Source organism: Volvox carteri, assembly GCF_000143455.1.
Source record: "Volvox carteri f. nagariensis unplaced genomic scaffold VOLCAscaffold_72, whole genome shotgun sequence".
Lineage (NCBI taxonomy): Eukaryota > Viridiplantae > Chlorophyta > Chlorophyceae > Chlamydomonadales > Volvocaceae > Volvox > Volvox carteri.
Window position 1 is genome coordinate 318,829 of NW_003307615.1, and position 17,544 is coordinate 336,372.

A 17,544-nucleotide genomic window follows, 5' to 3' on the forward strand; every position below is an offset into this window, starting at 1 on the left:
TGGCGGCATCGGCGGCTTCTTCTCGTCGCTATTTGGTGGCGGCTCTTCTCAGCCCCCACCACCCGCTGCACAGGTGAGCAGCTGGGGGGCTAACTGGCTGGGGGGGTAGCTGGGGGGGCGTAGTGGCTGTGGGGGCGTAGTGGCTGGGGGGGTGGGGGGGTGTGAAACCTGAAGTCCGTACAGGCGGGTACGGCAAGCCCCGGGAACAGGGGGTTTCTGCACGGTGGTCGATACCCTCAACTTGCTGTCGTACACCTTCCTCCGTGCACCTGTGTTTCAACCAGGTGACGGACCTCTCCGCGGATCCCTTCCAGCCGCCCCCGCTGCCTAAGGAGTTCGTGATGCATGCGGAGGGCGGGGACGGGTCGTTCAAACAACACTGAGCAGCAGCAGCAATAGCAGTAGCAGCAGTAGCAGCAGTTGCAGCAGCGGGAGGAGGAGGAGGAGGGTGGTGTGGCGAGCGCAGTGGGGGGGTTTAGGGTTTTGGGCTCCGGGGTTGTCAGGGCCGAGTGTGGGGGGTTGTGTTGGGGCCCCTGGGTGGGTGGCGAGGGGGATAGTATAGCGGGGTGACGGAAGCGTGTAACGGCGTGTCAGGGGGTGCCCGCTGTTCCGTCCACGGCAGGGGGAGGGAGGAGGGGGGGTCCTGATGGCCCCGCGGGAAGGGTGCGAGGGAGCTCTTCGGGCGGCCGGGTGACACACCCCCTCCCGCCAATAGACGCCATGGGGACGAGGGGAGGGGGAGAGGTGGGAGGGAAGAGAGGGGGAGGCGGGGAGACAGAACCTTCCGATTTGAACGCGGGTGGGGAAAAGGGTGTCGGCGGGGGGTATTGCGAAGGGAAAGTGTGGATGTGTTTAGGAGGCTGGAGAAAGAGATGTGCGTGTGTGACTTGCGTACCAGGCACTGTGCAATAGCAGGGAGCAGCCGCAGAGGTAGACATACATACACATTTACATACATACCAGGGACAGTGGAGGCGAACGCACTGCCTTGGGCTGCTCTCCTTCAGGGTTGTGTATGGGAAGGGCTTTTGGGGTCCCCGCCCGGGCGCGGAAGGCGGTGGGTGGTCCTTTTTATTCCGCCATGGTGTCCTGGGTGAGTGAGTGTGTGTGTGTGTGTATGGGGGGAAATGGGGGGTGACGGAGTGGGGGGAAGGGGCACCCTCTCCCACATCCATCACTTGCGCCGGCGCACTTGGGTACTATGGTGGTTTGATGATCCTGGTTCGGTGCAGGCGGTCGAGGAGGAGGCGGGGTGAATGTGGTGTGGTGTGGTGTGGTGTGGTGTGGTGTAATGGAAGTGGAGGAATGGTAAGGTGACGAGGGCCAACTCTCTCCCTTCTCCCTGCAGCTTTCTGATACCACAGGGGGCCCCAACGGCTGACCGCCGGCGCGGTGCGTGGGGAGGCTGGTGTTGTCCCCATGCACCCCATGCACCTCTCCCCCTCCCCCCGCCCCCCCCGGCCCCCCCGGGATGGGGGCCCCCTCTGTAAGGCGAGACGTGCTTTTCTCTCCCAGCTTGTTGCTGTGTACTCCCTTCCCCGGGGGGTGCGCCTGCATACATGGCCACAATGATTGCCGCCCAGCCGCACTTAGCCCCCACCAGTTCTCATGCCAAAGGTCGCAGACGATAGTTGCTTTTGGGAATTCGGCAAGGCATGGCAAGCTCTGGTACATAAATACATACATACAAACATACATACATATGAGGAACAGCAGGTGGAGGAGGGAATCCCTGATACGTAGGTATTATGGCAAATACTGATCGTTGGCGGAGTTTGTGTATCACGCTCCTAGTCGCCTTCTTGGGACCCTCTTGGTGAATCTATCGCTTCCATTAGGTGTGCTACTCCGTCCGTTGTAATGTTTTGTGGCTTCCCTGACAGATTATAGTTCTTTCGTCGGTTGTGTTCGTCGGTCGGCGTATGTTAGTTCACATGTTTGCCATGTGAATTTATGTATCCATACATCAATTGCATTCGCTGTCGGTATGTGTTTGAAACTGCGTTTTTTTGGATTGCTGGGCTGTGTGATTGCGGATGAAATAACGGCAAAGACTGCGAAGCGCTGGTGCGAATAATTAACGGATTCCAACGGGCTAATGCACTTTAAGAAGCGATTGACCTGCCTCATTTGGGCATAAGACTGCTCAGCTTTCGAGCACGAAAGTTCGACTAGCAAGCATGATCATGGCAAGCAAGCTTGCCTTGTCATTAAGTCGAGTCGCGTGCCAACAGGTGATGGACAGCCTTCCACTTTGAGCATCAAGCATAACTCTCAGATGTTTACCTTTTATCTTTAAGCTTAAAAACAGTATGCCCGAGGGCTCGCCTTAAATATTAAAAACCCAGAAATTGCCTTTGAAAGCGGTTTGTTCTAACTCCCAAACATCCCTTACCCTATCACGTGGCCATTAGCTCTGCTATGTTCCCGATTCATGATTAACTTGCAAAATTTACCCTAATTTAACCTGTAGTTCCACATCCATGAGTGTGCCATCTCTTCGCAACAGTTCAACCGTCGTCCAGAATTCCCTGAGGGATAGACAGTGAAGTTATTTAACAATTTATATCACTTTAAAGGCACAAAGATCTCATGCTTAGTAGTAGGATGCATCCACAAATGTTTGAGGTTAGAGGTTCTAGTCTGCCGTACTCGTTGTAGGTCTTCGGCGATAGGACAAAGGCCAGCGCGGCCTCAACTTCATGGCATCAGTCGGCAAGTATCAGAATTACATTTTATCAAATCAATTACATCTTCCTAGATTCTGATAATGTTTGCTCTCAGCCAGCGTCAGACTGTTTCGTGCAAGGCTGCTTGCGCCTGCGCCAGCTGCAGGTCGGCAAGGATGTCTGCTCCAATGACGGCTGTTCCCGTCCGCGTGGCGAATGGCTCCCGTGCCTCTAAGTTCAGCCAGACTGGCGCTGTATCAGTTCGCGCTCAGGCATCGCCGGTGGCCACAGTCGCTCCTGCTGCTCCAGCGTTGGCAGCTGCAGTTCCAGTTCCAAAGCGGACTTTCTCCCAGCGCCACACTGAGATCATCAGGTTGGTATTTGTGCGGCAGCGTTAATTTGGGTCTTCTGTTCCTTTGCATGCGCAGTACCACTCGCTGTCCTCGCTTATCGCTACTCTGAAAATGTGGGTCGCAAATTTTGTAGGCACTTTCCGTCTGCTATGGGCGTTGACGACTTCATGGGCCGTGTTGAGGTGAGTCCTCGGCCTTTAACTGCTGTTTCGCTTTTTTCTTTGCTGCGTCCCCCTCTCATACTCCAGCGCTGAACCTTCGCCTGCAGGTTGCCCTTGCTGGCTTCGGCTTCACTGGCGACAACTCTATTGGTGAGTACGCCCTTCAATTGTCAAGTGCTTCTGTGTGTGACGACGCGAAACCTTTGCCCTTCTAATCTGCTTCCCTACTTGACCGCTTGCCCTACGCAGCTATGACCAACCTGTGCCGTGATGAGGTTACGCAAGTCCTGAAGGACAAGATTGAGGCCATCTTCGGTTCGTCCTTCAACACCAACGGCCTGGGTGGTGTCCTCACTTGCGGTGTTACTGGCATGAAGGCCGGTCTGAGCCACTCCCCCGTGTGCAACGTGAGTGTCATGAGCTCTGTCCACGGGCCTTCTTGCCCCTCTCAGTGATTTCCTCCTACTTCCCCTCAAATCCACCAGTCTGTGCTGACTAGTTAGTTACTTTGCCCGTCTGACTCGGGACAAAATTGCCTACATTGAACCTCGACAGTTACCGTTATCATAGCTCTGTTTTTCCTCCTAATTTGCACCTGCCACTCTTTTGTTCTCTTTTTATCTCTTGCTCTGCTCTCTTCCATCCCTTCAATTGTATGTTTGGCTTTCGCTGGATTATGCATTTTCTCATTCTCCTGCCTTTCGCTCCTTAACCTGTTCTGCGCTTTCGCCAACGCTTCCCGGACCCTCAGGGTGGTCGCGAGCGCTACGTGTTCTTCGCCTTCCCGCACATTGCCATCAACAGCGAGGGCGAGATGGGCGCGCTGTCCCGCCCCGGTCGCCCCAAGCAGTCCTGCGCCTGCGGTGCCCTCCTGGCCATCCTGAATGCCTTCAAGGTGGACGGCGTGGAGAAGAGCTGCAAGGTGCCTGGCGTGCACGACCCGCTTGACCCCGAGCTGACCATCCTCCAGCAGCGTCTGGCTCGCCGCGTGCGCTACGAGAAGCTGGACGTGAAGTCGCTTGACCTGCCGGGCCTGACGCAGGTCGGTCTGTCGCGTGAGGGTGTGTCGTGTCGCGTCGTGTCGGGCTGGTGGGGGGTGGCCGGGGTTGTTGCATGTGGCTGCATGGTAAATTGGTACCAGGTTTTATCACTATTTCAAAATTGAAAGGTGGCCTGGCTGATCAAAAGCAGGTAGAGAAGGAGATACTTCGGTCGGGCATCTTTTTTGGGGTGAAGAGTTAGGAGCCTTTGGCACGGTAGCCCCGGTTGGGTTTCTGAGAAGACGCCCAGCTCCCCCGCACCCGCACCCTCGCCCTTCCCGCCTGTCCTGTCTCATCCCCCCGATCCTCACGCCCTTCCCGTCCTACACTTTTGGAAATAATTGCAGGTCGCTGAGCGCACGATCACCGACGATCTGGAGTACCTCATCGAGAAGGCTGTGGACCCGGCCATCGCTGACTATGCCGTCATCACAGGTGTTCAGATCCACAACTGGGGCAAGGAGCTCACGGAGGACGGTGATGCGTCCATCGAGTTTGTGGCCCCCGCCAAGGCATACACGGTGGTCAACGGGCTCAAGACCTACATTGACTTGCCGCAGGTTGGTGGGAGGTGGTGAATGCGAATGGGTGGATCTGTTGGGTGGATGGGTTGACACAGAATTGTGAGGTGATGTCAATTGTAGATCTCATGAGTTTCGGCGTCGCTTAGAAGATTTGCATGAATTCGTAGGTTAATGTTGACGCGGACCTCTAATTGCGCGGCACTGCTGCTGTTGCTGTTACTGCCACAACTTCCCTGTGCAGGTGCCCGCTCTGTCACCCCGTCAGATCCAGACCATGTCCACTCGCTCCCTCAACGGCATCCCCGCCAAGAACATTCAGCTGGGCGTGCGCGGCTCCGTCATCTCCGACGTGCCTTTGGAGTACCTGGTCACCAAGCTGGGCGGCTCGCAGCTCATGAGCGATGGCAGCAGCTACGCTCCCTCGTTCTCATCCACCGACTCGTTCGAGTGGCCAACGTGGCAGAGCCGCATCCGGTTGGACAACAACCCCAACCGCCTGCTGAGCGTGGAGCGGGATGCCAACGCACCTACCATGGACTCGCCTGAGCCGGTGCACACCTCCTTCGAGGCGCCCAAGTAAATGCGATAGCTGGCGGAAGTCCTGGATCAATGGTTGATTCATCCATTGACTGGCAGGCGAAAAGGAGGATGGGAATGAGCCGGCTGTGGAGAGGAGATGCTGTTGGAAGGATGCTTAGGTAGATCGTTAAGACTGCTGGGAAAGATTTTGGGACAATAGGGGCTGAGGACTGAGATGTTGGAGAGGAGAGGAGAGTAGGGGAGGGGAGAGGAGGGCAGCAGGTCTAGGACCGGAGTTTTTGGTTCACACATTTCTGGTCCAGTGACTTGGACGCTGCAACCTGCTGGCTGATGTGGGGGACAAGGGGTGGCTTGCGGGCGGCAGGAGAGTAAGGGAGCGCGAGAATGGAGCGAGTTTGCATGTTGGGGAGCGTTTTCCTACTTTGTTGGCTCCCAGTACTGCTCGGTGGCGGCAATTGAGAGGGGTTCACCAGGTGTGGCTCTGGCTCTGACAACGCATCGGCACATAGGAGGGAATGTCAAATGTGCAGTTGAGTGATGTAAGCACAGTTGCGCATTTGTCTCATCGCGATTCGTGAACGAGGCATTTGCAAACAGCGTGCGATGGCGTGTTGCCGGCTGCTCTGACAATTTGACGATGTAATCAACATCCATCCATTAAACATGTATTACATAAATGCTTCCGGAAGGGGCGTATGTGAGGAGATGATGTTGGTGACCGATCTGTATTTGCTTTTTATTCGTTTTTTGCCAGAGGATGATTAGCTGTGTCACCTTCAATCCAGGACTGCCTGAGTTGAGAAGGAAGGATGAAAGCGGTGGTCAAACTTCAGTCCTGCAAGAGTTGGCGACGGTGCGTTGATAAAGTGCCAAACATGGTTGTCTGGCCGTGAAAAAGCATAAAGCTTGATAAGTCTTCTGGCAAAGGTGTGGTAGTTTTTTTTCAAAATTCAGGCACATAGAGGTTCTTGGTGGAGTAGGCGATAATGGGTCATGTCGGCCACCTCGTATTGATAAGTTTTCACCCACGATTGTTCTTATGGCTTGTACGTGTTAATTTGTAATTCTACTCGCCCTTGAATCACAAAAATTTATTCTGCTAGTTCTTCCGACTTATAATCATGTGCGAGGCAAGACACAAGTGCCATATGGTGAGAAGCCCTGCATAAACGTCCGTATGTCCGCATGAAAAACACCCAGATTTATGTAATCACAACCCTCGAAGTAAGCATGTGATCGTTGTCCTCCTCACCCCTAACGCACTTAGATAGACAGGGGACGGTGTTGAAATTACAGTATGCAACACAGCCGGTACCAACTAACTCCAGGGTGGGCCTGACCTCGAGCCAGGACCCCCAAACCGGCTTGCAGTATGTATGGTTGCATCATGCCTACCTAAACACCGAATCGGTGGCTATCAAAGCTAAGGCCTGAAGAAATACCCCGTCATAACATCCTGTACTTAATATGTCCTAGTAATTTACAGTTGTCACCAAAAAGAAAAAAGCGCAAGAAATTCACTTCCATTATTTACCTGTACCCTTGTAAGCTGTCTTCACAATACATACCATACAGGCACCTAGACAAAACCTTGAGGGAATCCAATACTGTTCTTACTTATACACGTCGTCGACTGTCTAACTTGCCCGTCCTTGCATACGAAATTTAATGGTGGTATATCATTGCTGTTCTCATAGAGGCAGTCCCTGCCAGGGCGGAGTCGCCCAACCAATACCCAATACCCAATACCCCCACCCCCACCATAAACCCAATCCCAACCTTCTCTCAAGCGTAACACGAGCAATTCCCCTCAAGCTCCACTCTGCTACCCCCGGGATATACAATCACTGTCTCGTGCCGAGGTGTGGCGGACACGTGAGTGACACAACACGTCCGGCGGCCCACTCACGATCCTACTCACCCACAACTTCATCCAGAGTGATGATCCCGCCCAAACGCATACACACACCATGCCCCACACAAGCCCCCATCCCCGTCACCGCCTTACACGAAAATTCAGTGCCGAGTACGGAAACTCCCTCACAGTCAACTGCACGTTGTCGTAGTCAAAATCCGGATCCAGGCTGCGAAAGGAAAGTGGGGATTCGACCGGCGTGTACGGAGTCGAGGGAGGCCAAGGTAAGTCTCTGTGTCCAGGGTCGTTGGTCCTATTCCAACAAGCCCCTCACGCCACAGCGGGCAACCAAGGGGAAAAGAGGACCCGGACGGTCCCTACACGCCGCACCCCACTTAGTGCCCGGTGCATGCGTGAATGACCTACTCATCGAGGGTTGATTAGGGTCTCTTCTTCGTCCCCTCCCTCATCATCCCAGGTGGTGCACCGGCTAACCCCCAAGTGCCAGCGTACCTGAAGGCCTCCACATCCTCAAACGTCGGGCCCCCCACGGACGGAGGCGGCACAGCAGCTGACTGCGGCTGCTGGCGGGGAGCGCCCGAAGCAGGAACCAGGGCAGTCCCTGCTACCATCGCCACCTCCAATCCAGGCCCATCCGCAGCAGCTGCCGCAGCGTCGCCAACGCCATTGCTTGCGCCGCCGTGACTCACCACAGCCTCGCCGGCAGTGTTAGTCTCACGACCAACATCACCAGACAAAGGGGAGCCATTGTCGGAAGCTCCGTTGGTCGCCGTGGCGGTGGCGCCTGCGGCGGCGGCGGGGCCGCTACGGCCGCCGCCAGCCCCTTCGCCCGAATGGCCATTCGCCAGCATCCCCAATCCCTCCCCCTCGACAAGACAGTAGCGATGTCCGTTGGCCGTGGGGACCACTGCTCCTCCACCGTCGCGAGGCACTTGGGACGAGCCTTCCACGTCCGAAACGCCGAGTTCTCGGGACCCTCCTCCGTTGGCCAGGTCTTCGGCTTGGCCCCCGTCCTGGTCCTGATCGTGGTTCTGATCTTGTGCGAGACTGGGCAAGGGGGAGGACCCTGCGGTGCACTCCCACATCGGGAAATACGTGGGGGCGGGTGAGCAGCACAGCTGGAAAGGGAACACATCTGCCTGTCGACGTTCAAACTGAGCCGCAAGCTGGTCGAGGCGTCCAAAACTAAGCGGGCCGGGGCCCGAGGCGCCCATAGGGCCAGTAGGGAAAAAGCCTCACGGTTTAATGAACGACCCAAATACGAAGGACTAATATCAGTTTTCCGCACAAGAAGCCAGTCAGCTGCGGGGGAGCCCGGTGCCGTTGGGGGAAATCGTGGGATGCAATTAAAACAAAGAACCAACCATGCCAGCGTCTAAAGCAAAGGGAGGTAGGGGAGACCAGAGGGAAAAGGGGAAGTCGCACCATGTCTGCCGTGTCCAAGTACGTCACCTGCTGCGAAGGCACCTCTGGCACCGCCAACGCCAAGGTCCCCGCACACCTACGAACCACCCGGGTTCGCAGCCAAAGGGCCCCGTCCAAGCCCCGCCTGAGCTGGTCATCCCAGGTTGTTATCGTCTAAGGGATGGGATGCCGAGCGGAAATGCGACCCTGAATCCGCTTTCCTTTCCCTCCCCTCCTTCCCTCATGTGGCTTGAATAGGCAGAAGCAGCTGCTTTTCCATTACCTGCTAGCCCCAGGTCCTCAAGCAGCGCCCGGCCGTCCACTCCCTGGAGTGCCGCCCAGAGGGCATCCTCGTGCCGGGTATCCTGTTGAAGCGCGTGGGGTGGGGTGGGAGGGAGTTGGTGAGCTCGGTGAGCTTGTGCAGGAAGGCGGTCCGATGGTTCATAAGGCGTCACAGCTGCTTTTCGTAATCGCCCCCCACGAGAGCCCACACAGACGTACAGGTATGTAGGCATGCAGACACGCGAGGATGCCCCTCAAGAGAAGTGGTCTCATCCACCGGGGGGGGCGGAGAGGGGGTCGCGACCCGCACCACATCTCCTGACAATCTGCACCTGGCAGGCACCCGGCAGCGCGTACGTCGCCTCCTCAGCGGGCCCACATCGCCCAGGTCCGCCCGCCGCCGCCACAGCAGCCGCCGCCGCCGCCGCCAGTCCCTCACCGCCCGGACCGAGAACGGGCGGGCCACCACCGCCGCCGCCGCTGCTACTGCCACGGCCACGTCGCCCGCCGGCACTGATGCCGCCGCCGGCGGCGGGTGCAACCGGGGCCGCCTGGGGCTCCGGAACCACCTCAGGCGCGTCGTCGTCCTCCGCTTCTTTGCTCCCACCTGCCTCCTGTTTATGAAGTAGAGAACCCTCCTCCCCGTCCGCTTCTACTTGCTGCGGCTGTGGCTGGACTCGCTGCTGCGGGCGCATGTTGTTGCTGCACGTCTGGTCTGCAGTGGCGGCTCCAGATGTCAGCTGGGGCCCACTTGCACCTGTGCTTCCACAGAGAAGTCCGCAGAACACCATAACACACACCGTTGCAAAATGGACATGTTAGTTGTAGCGGTTGCGGCGGTTATGGTACGCGCATGTGAAGTACTAGCAAGGCTAGGTAGCAGCGGGAAGGGGACAGCAAACCATCAACCAGAGGTTCATGATGGCCCAACACAGAGGAAATATGACAAGGCGGACACCCATGTGGCGAAGTTAAGCCCGTGGGAGGCTCTCCCGGGTCTTTATCTCTAGTCTCCCGGGTCTTTATCTCTAGTCGCTGAAGCGGAGGCAGGAAGGGGCCGCACCTCGCATGGCACGAATCTCGTCCTCAAGCGTCACAACAGGTGCCGCTGGCGCCAGTGGCGGTCTGGTACCCGCTCCCGACTCCCGGCGAGCCTTTGCCATAGCACTGGGGATGTACACCACGGGGGCGACGGCCGCGGCCATGGGGCCGCTGTCGGCGGCAGCAGTGGCCTGCGGCACCAAAGCAGTCGCCGTCACGGCGCTGTCGCTAGCCCCGTCATCCAAGTCCCCCACAGCGTCCCCTTCTGGCGTGAAGTTGTCCACCTGAAAGGGGAGTCGTGTGTTCATGGAGCAACAGACGCAGCTGGGCCTCAGGAAGTAGCTGGGTGTTATCTATTACAAGCGTGATTTGGGTCACACAGCACTTGCTTTGCAGGAAAGTTGTAGGTCTGGTTTGTTGGGGGATGCGGAACGCGTCGTGAGATATGCCAGCCCGCCAACCGCGGACGTCTAACTGCAATGCCGTTGGTTCTGTTACCGCCCTCCTGGTTGGCTGGTTGACCGCAAGGGCTTTTGGTGTTCCAAAGGATTATATCAGAATGACACGCACCTTCACGTCGCCAGGTCCATCTAAAATGAAACTGCTGCTAGCACGAGACAGCGTCATTACGGGGATGCCGTTTTCGTCAAGTTCCTGTGGAGAAGAAGGATCAATTAATCGAACGCAGCAACCTTTCTTCCAAAGTTACTTTCAGATTTTTATGTTCCCAAAATCGACCAGAGCAATCTCTTAGCTCCAGCACGAAAACTTGCCTCGTCATTTTCTCCTGGTTGGCATAGCCAGTCGCCCTCCGTAGATAAGTCGTCCACTTCTTCCTAAACAAGTAAGTTGCCGTCGATGGTCGGAACCACGACATTTCACAACAGATGATGGCCGATGTCGGGGCCACGCACCTCTGCAGCAGCCTTCTCATATTCATCTCGAAGAGGATCGACTGATGGTTTCATCATCTCCAGCAAAGCTTTCCTGGCTTCCTGCGCGATGCACGAACCGGTGTGGCCTTTACACATGCGCGCATAGCTATTTGTGCCCGTGGATCGCACCAGTTCCTTAAGCTCAGCAGGATCCGCATCCTTGATAGATTTCAATACCCTAGCTAGTCCTTCATACGTCTCGTTCGGCTTCTGGCCCACTAGCGCAAAGACAGCCGCGTAAACATCGTCGTGTTGCTGCACGGATTTTGCATCCATTCCTGTTAAAAGGCAATTACTGACCTCACATGTGTTGCTTTTGCTCTCAAAGGACTCTCCTGCGGCTTTAATCCCACCAAACCCAACCGCCCTGTCCGTTGTACAACATCGCTACAGCTACAAGAGCTGCAGCAAAACCAAGAGGCAAGTAGCGCAAGTTACATGTTACAAGAATCATGCTTTTACACAACATGGTTTGTGTCACCTGCGTCACCGGGTCACGTTTGACTGCGGATGCTTTGCCATGTCATTCCGCGCTTCGCATGCCAGCAACCGGACAACCCGCGCGATTTCAAACACCCTCCTCCCCCCGAAGTCCGAATCACCAATGCCCATCGTAGTAGCCATTCCGTCTGACGTAACCACGCCTAGAGTCCATAGACACCTGCACAGCTACCCTCACCCTCTCCTCACCCCATTCACCCCTCACTCCAAAACGCCACGCGGTCGTGTGAATAAATAAGTTCTGAACACCGGACTGTCCGAACCGGCAAATCCGATTTCGTTGCCCCAAACACGGGACCAGTTAAGTTCACTGCTAGCCGCCTCGCGACAACCTCACTGCCACCGGGCCTTCTCAACCTGCTACTACGCTACACGTCGGCGCATTCTCTCTCGCTGCTCCGCCGTTCTCTTCCCCCCTCTGACAGGGTATGCCGCCTCCGGCTTCCCTCGCCCAAACGGGAAACCTTGGAGGTCAACAATCAACCACAGTCGCTCGCACATGCATACACACGCACACACACAGGCATCCCGAGCCCTTGACAGACACACTCCATCCTCACACGGAGTGAAAGACTTCATACGCTCGTACATCAGTACAACAGAACGAACGTGCGTCTCTACAAGTGCATGGCGCATAACATTAAAGCACAAGCACAGTGATGACATAGCACCATAATGAAGACAAAAGTGAAGACATAAACAGCCATCGACCGCAACCCCGCCACACACAACCCAAGTAGGCCACGCCAGCTTTCCTGGCGTACGGCAATCGCGATTTTCCAAGTCCTCCAGTACCTCCGTTACAGTAATACGGCACCGTACGGCAATGCCACAATCACTGGTGTGTAGTGTCGGCTGGTGGGGGTTCCTGTCTCTTGGCCGGTGTTTTCTTTCGCTGAGAGGTCTTTTCCGTCCACTTTTCAGCCACCTTCCTTTCTCCCTTCCCCGCCTGGTAGGGCTAGGTAGCCGCACACACACATACACATACACACACGCACACCGGCCCCCCCGGACTCCCCGGGAACTCTGGTACAAGTATCTTCTCTGTGGTAAGTCTCCGAAGTTACTTAGCACAAAGCGACATGTGTGGTGGTCGTACGGCCACGGGCCTCCACCACCCGGGCCGTTCACCCACCGTTGCATTTCATAAGCAGTGCCGTACATGTTTGTGTGTATGTGCACTGATGACCATTGTTCGTATGATCTAACTACATGTTTGCAAGGTTCGATCGACTGTACGGTGTACGCTAGCGCAAAACACAGCAGAGAAGACCAATCGTCGCATGCGCATATACCCCCTTAACCCCCGCTCACTCCGGTTCCCCCCTCTACCCTCCCGTGCACCGCATGCCGCCCATAGCCCCGTCTTGACGCCGCATCACGACACACCGCTCCTAAGCGGCGGGGCCCCCCACGTCCTCTCCTTGCCGCGGCTCTCTGCCTCACAACCGCCCCCTCACCCACCCCAACCCCGACGACCTGAAAGGACAACCGAGAACCGTCAAATCGGAATGTGTCCATGTGCGGAGCCAATAGCCCCACATACCGCCCATCATCACCACCACCAGACAGCATCAGGCACTCCGCTTTTAAAGCACACACATAAATACACACGCACACACAGGAAGCATCCCTACCTGTCGGCACACGCACAACTTGCCCAGCAGCTGACCGCGTCCACCCCTCCCGCATCTCCCCTACCCTTGGTCGCCCAGCAATGCACTGCCGCCTGCCCCCCGGCCCTCTCTGCCCCTCATTCCCCCCTGGACAGCATCAGGCGCTGTTGTCGTACTCTTCGCACATAAAACACACGCCCTTCCCTCTCCTCTTCCCCCCGTCCTGCCCCCCGGCTATCCTCCTCGTCATCTCACCTCACCTCGCTGACGTGATCCCACCCGGGTCTGACGGGGGGGAAGGGGGAGAGATGAGGGGGAAGTATACGGTAAGGGTGGAGTACGGAGTACGACAGTGCGGTGAAAGGAGAAAAGTAAGGTGGCTTACGAGTCCAGTGGGGGTCATGGTTGTTAGCTGATTCACGGGGAATTGTCCGGGGGAAAGATATCCGGGAGATGAAAGAGTGGCGAAGGGGGTCGCGAAAGGCAACAGGCACAACAACAAACCAGCAACTGAGTTGCAAAGGAACGAACCAGGGGAATAGGGCGCTGCTCAGCTCACCCCCGTCCCCTCCTCCCCCCCCCTTCCTCCTCTACGGCAGGGGAACCCACCCACCTGCGCTGCCCCCGGGGTGCCCACAGCTCCAGGAAGGCCCCCCTCCCCCCGGGCAACATGGTCTCGATGGTGGTCAGGACCTCCGAGGGGATGTCCCAACCGCTTCTATCTGCGAACACGTGACACAAGGGTGGTCGTTTGGGGGGAGCGGAACGGAACGGGGGGAGGAGGAGGAGGAGGGGGGGACTTCTATGGAAAAATGCAAAATATTTAATCAAAAAGCGACAACTGTCGCCGACACCCAAATCGCCACCAGCCGCCAGAATCTCATGCAATGACGCAACCCGATTAAGGTGGTCGTGCGTGCGTGCGTGCGTGTGTGTATGTGGGGGGGTGGGGACAAGGGGGGAGGTAGGAGGGCTGTAGATACAAAGGGGAAAGAAGAAGAAGAATAACAAGAAGGGGTGAGACAGGGATAAAACACACACACGGGGTCGGAGACGCGCAATGGCGCGCGTGGGGCTTGGATGCGCTGATGTGTGTGGCGAGGCTGTGACGAGGTGCCTGTTCACAACCCCGGTAGTGCCCCCCAGCTCCACACCCCCACTACCCATACGGTATCAGCATCACTCGTCTGTGGTTCGTCTTTCCCGCGCTAACCCCCAGCCCCACCTCCAGCTCCGCCCCCCAACTTTCCCGCTCGGGTCCCCTCACTCCCGCCACCTCACCCGGCAATGTACGGATGCAATCAAACACCACATCGGGATTCCGCTGATGACGCAACTCGATGTCGCGACCCTCGCCTACCGGGGGAAAGTGGTGGCGAGTGGTCGTTGAATCGGCGGAAATTGACAGACCCACGGGTCTAAGTTGGTTGTTAGGAGATGCAAGCCAAGGAACCCAGTCCAGCAAAGAAACCGAAAATGGCCGATAGATATTTGTGTGCCTGCGTCTGTATGTATCGAGGTGCGAAACAGCTAGACAAGGGAACGGAACGGATGGTGAAGGACAGACAGCTGGGAGGACGGATGGTATGTGGTAGCACCCTTCCTTTGCGCCCTTTGCACCCGTATCCCTACGTTGCACCATGACCGCCCGTCGCACCCGTACTCGTACGCCGTACACGTACCCCCGTACCCACCCTCCCGTCGAAAGATGAGCAGCGTGGAGTGGCTCCTGCGGAAATGTCGGCCGCGTTGCGAGGTGGCGATGGCGTTGGCGGGTGTGAGGTGCACCCAGGTCAGGTTCTCCACGTACACATAGCCCCAGCCCGCCAGAGCCCGGCACACCGCCTGCAGCAGCCCCTTGTGCGCCCACACGAAGATGAAGCCCCGCGGACACAGCCGGGGGATGGGCAGACTGAGGAACCTGCAGCAACAAGGAGTGGGAGTGGGGGGTGGGGGGTGAGGAGCCGGGGCCTGGTGGCAGCACACGGCAAGGGGATCAGGAGAGGGCAGGGGCACCACCTACCGCCGCGCCCTCCGGGCCCGGCCCTCAGCAACGGAGCCACACCCGCCCGCCCGTATGGCGACCCGGCGCGCTGAGCTGCGCTCCCAATACACATACGTGCATACATACATACATACATACATACATACATACACACACTGTGTCACTCCTCTGGCGGCGGCTCCCCGCCATCCCCTCCACCTACCCGCGCATCACCTCGGCCTCCCGACCGCCCTCAAAGGCGTCCGCTGCGCCCGGGGGCTGCCAGCCCGCGTTGACCATGATGGCAATGTACTGCTTGCCGCCCAGCGCAGAGTCGAAGGGAAAAGCCACCATATTATGGGACTCGAACCCGCGACTTGTTGTCGCAGTGGCGGCGGGATCGGTGCTTGCCACGGCAGCAGTAGCGCTTTCGGACGCATTGGCCTGGACAGGAGCTACAACCGCGGTAGCGGCGACCGGTCATTAAGGGGGAGAGACGAACCACGAACGAGGGAGCTGGGGGTGCTGCTGATTAGGGGGGAGCTGGGGGTGCTGCTGATGGTGGTGGTACTGGTGCAGATGCCGGACAGCAGGTTATGTGCATGTATTAGTGTGTGTGTGTGTGTGTTGGGGGGGGGGTTACGTCGGCAGTTGACCCTTTCCCTTACGCATCACGTAACTCCATCTCCCTCTAATCCCCCTTCCCCACCCCCACGTACCCTCCTGCGGCGACGACGACGATTTAGACACGTCCGGCGGCGGGTACGGCTCCGGCGGTTGGTACGGCCGCACGGTGCGACCCCACGACAACGGAAGCGGCGGCGGCGGCACTCGCAGCTGTACCAGTCCGCCACCGCCGCCATCGGCCCCGCCACCGGCGCTCGTGACGCGGCGTCGGATGAGCGCGTTCGTGTCCCGATTGTACTGCATCACCACCTGGTGGTTCATTGCGGCTTGACGGGACTGGGCGGGGGGACCTTCGCCGCCCGGGGGACACGAAGGGGAGGGAAAGGGGAGAACGGGATTCAAGAATCCTGTGCATGTCTGTCTGTCTGTCTGTATATCTGTCTGTCTATGAAACCAGCTTAGCTAGCATCAAGTCGCTGGCAATAGCCCGCACAATAAGACCTACCCAGGGCGGCCTCTCACGACCCATCCACTAACACCGACACCGTCAAAGTGAGGAATGGATGATCATAATTATCAGCAGCAGCAGCAGCAGCAGCAGCAGCAGCAGCAACAACAAAACAATTAGTTCTAGTAAGTGAACACAGACTCACGTAAGGAGCTGAGCTGAGCTTGCCGGGTGAAAAGGTCGCAGCTCCTGAGGCTCGCAACCGCTCCCCTCCTCAACACCCCATTCCCTCCCCCAACCCCTTCCATGTCGTACCTCCCGTGCGTGACGACTGACGGCCTTCTCGTGCGGACCCCGGAGGAGGCCCCTCGCCGTCCAGACCGCGGTGTCCGCCGGCTGTGCGGCCACTGCTGGACCCCGTACGCCGCCGCCGCGCGCCGCCGCCGCTGTCACGGCTGCGGCCGCTGCCTCCACCCCCCAGCTCAAAGTCCTCATCACTCCAGAAGCCCTGACGGAGGGAGAGAGAGAGAGACACACACACACACACACGCACACACACACGCACGTACACACATACACGAGTGGATACGTCATCATTAGTGGGGTGATAGGTACATGGGTGGGTGCCGGGAGACCCCTCCGACAGTTCAATTGCGCGCCTTCCACTTTCCGCTTACATTGGCACCACTAGGCTTCCTCTCCCCCCTCTTTCCATCCCCCTACCGCCCCGTCCCCCTACCGCACCTCCCCCTTCCCGCGCTGGTGCCCATACCTTCATCAATTGTAGCTCATCCTCCTCCATGTCGCTGGGCGTAGCACCGAAATCGCCGCCCGCAAATAACATATCTTCCATTCCGTACGCGATGCCATCGGCGCCGACAGCGCCGCCGCCACCGTCGAACCCGAGCATCGCATCGCTGCCGTACAGCGCTGAGGCTCGTACATTAAGAATGGAAGTCTGTTTGAATACTTCCAGAAGCGCCTCGTCATCCAGAAGCATCTGATCGTCCGCGTCTGGATTAGCACCGGCGGTCGCTGCGGTGGGTAATTGGTCAGGCGGCAGGTGCGGCTCTGGATTGGAGGGGTTTTGTGGAGATGGGGAATGGCTCTCCGGGCCGCTGCTCGTTGGGGGAGCCGCGGGGTTGGTTTCAGAACCCGGGGCGGCGACGGCAGTTGCATCATACTGGGGGCGCGGGCCGGGAAGGGAAGGCCCAGGTCCGCCTTCCGCCTGCTGGGGGTTGCCATTCGGGCCTTGCTGCTGCTGTAGTTGCTGTTGCTGTTGGCGCCTCGCTTCCGCGGCTTTTTGGATCCGTTCCAGCTCCTCAAACTTCTTCATGATCATTTCCGGGGTTTCGTTATCTTCCACATAGCCAACGTAGTGGATGGCCGACGGTACCAACTGTGCCTTTGCGGCCACGCAGCGTCTCTTGGGTCGCCGGTCCGACATGCTTGCTGCTGTCTATGTTCCCGCAGCTTGCCAGCTGGATTGGGTTACGCGTGTGTGCTTGGGTTTCGCTGTGCGCTGCACACTTAATTGTGCTTG

At 57.7% G+C, this 17,544-nt stretch overlaps 2 protein-coding genes across 2 annotated transcripts; one reads left to right on the forward strand and one right to left on the reverse strand.

Annotated features, from left to right (window-relative positions):
• Positions 1–2,710: 2,710 nt before the first annotated feature.
• Positions 2,711–6,512, forward strand: VOLCADRAFT_84075 (uncharacterized protein). The gene is made up of 7 exons (XM_002957296.1): positions 2,711–3,042; positions 3,156–3,204; positions 3,291–3,333; positions 3,433–3,590; positions 3,935–4,225; positions 4,571–4,783; positions 4,989–6,512. The coding sequence occupies exons 1-7, from the start codon at positions 2,771–2,773 to the stop codon at positions 5,325–5,327; spliced, it is 1,365 nt and encodes a 454-aa protein (XP_002957342.1). The 5' UTR covers positions 2,711–2,770; the 3' UTR covers positions 5,328–6,512.
• A 771-nt stretch (positions 6,513–7,283) lies between these two features.
• VOLCADRAFT_98443 (uncharacterized protein) lies at positions 7,284–17,448 on the reverse strand (the record flags this gene model as incomplete). Its single annotated transcript, XM_002957329.1, has 19 exons — positions 7,284–7,371; positions 7,656–7,723; positions 7,853–8,229; positions 8,403–8,465; positions 8,851–8,932; positions 9,289–9,362; positions 9,457–9,606; positions 9,913–10,174; positions 10,461–10,544; positions 10,805–10,885; positions 10,955–11,192; positions 13,198–13,227; positions 13,556–13,664; positions 14,224–14,298; positions 14,637–14,863; positions 15,150–15,381; positions 15,646–15,903; positions 16,317–16,509; positions 16,774–17,448. 19 exons carry the CDS (start codon positions 17,446–17,448, stop codon positions 7,284–7,286), a joined length of 3,366 nt encoding a protein of 1,121 aa, XP_002957375.1.
• Between the last annotated feature and the right edge of the window lie 96 nt (positions 17,449–17,544).

Bases quoted from the DNA above. Each gene is read 5' to 3' on its own strand.
- VOLCADRAFT_84075 (XM_002957296.1), top strand. From the start codon at position 2,771: ATGTTTGCTCTCAGCCAGCGTCAGACTGTTTCGTGCAAGGCTGCTTGC. The intron at 3,334-3,432 runs GTGAGTACGCCC...TGCCCTACGCAG, and splicing joins CACTGGCGACAACTCTATTG to CTATGACCAACCTGTGCCGT. The intron at 4,784-4,988 runs GTTGGTGGGAGG...TTCCCTGTGCAG, and splicing joins CCTACATTGACTTGCCGCAG to GTGCCCGCTCTGTCACCCCG.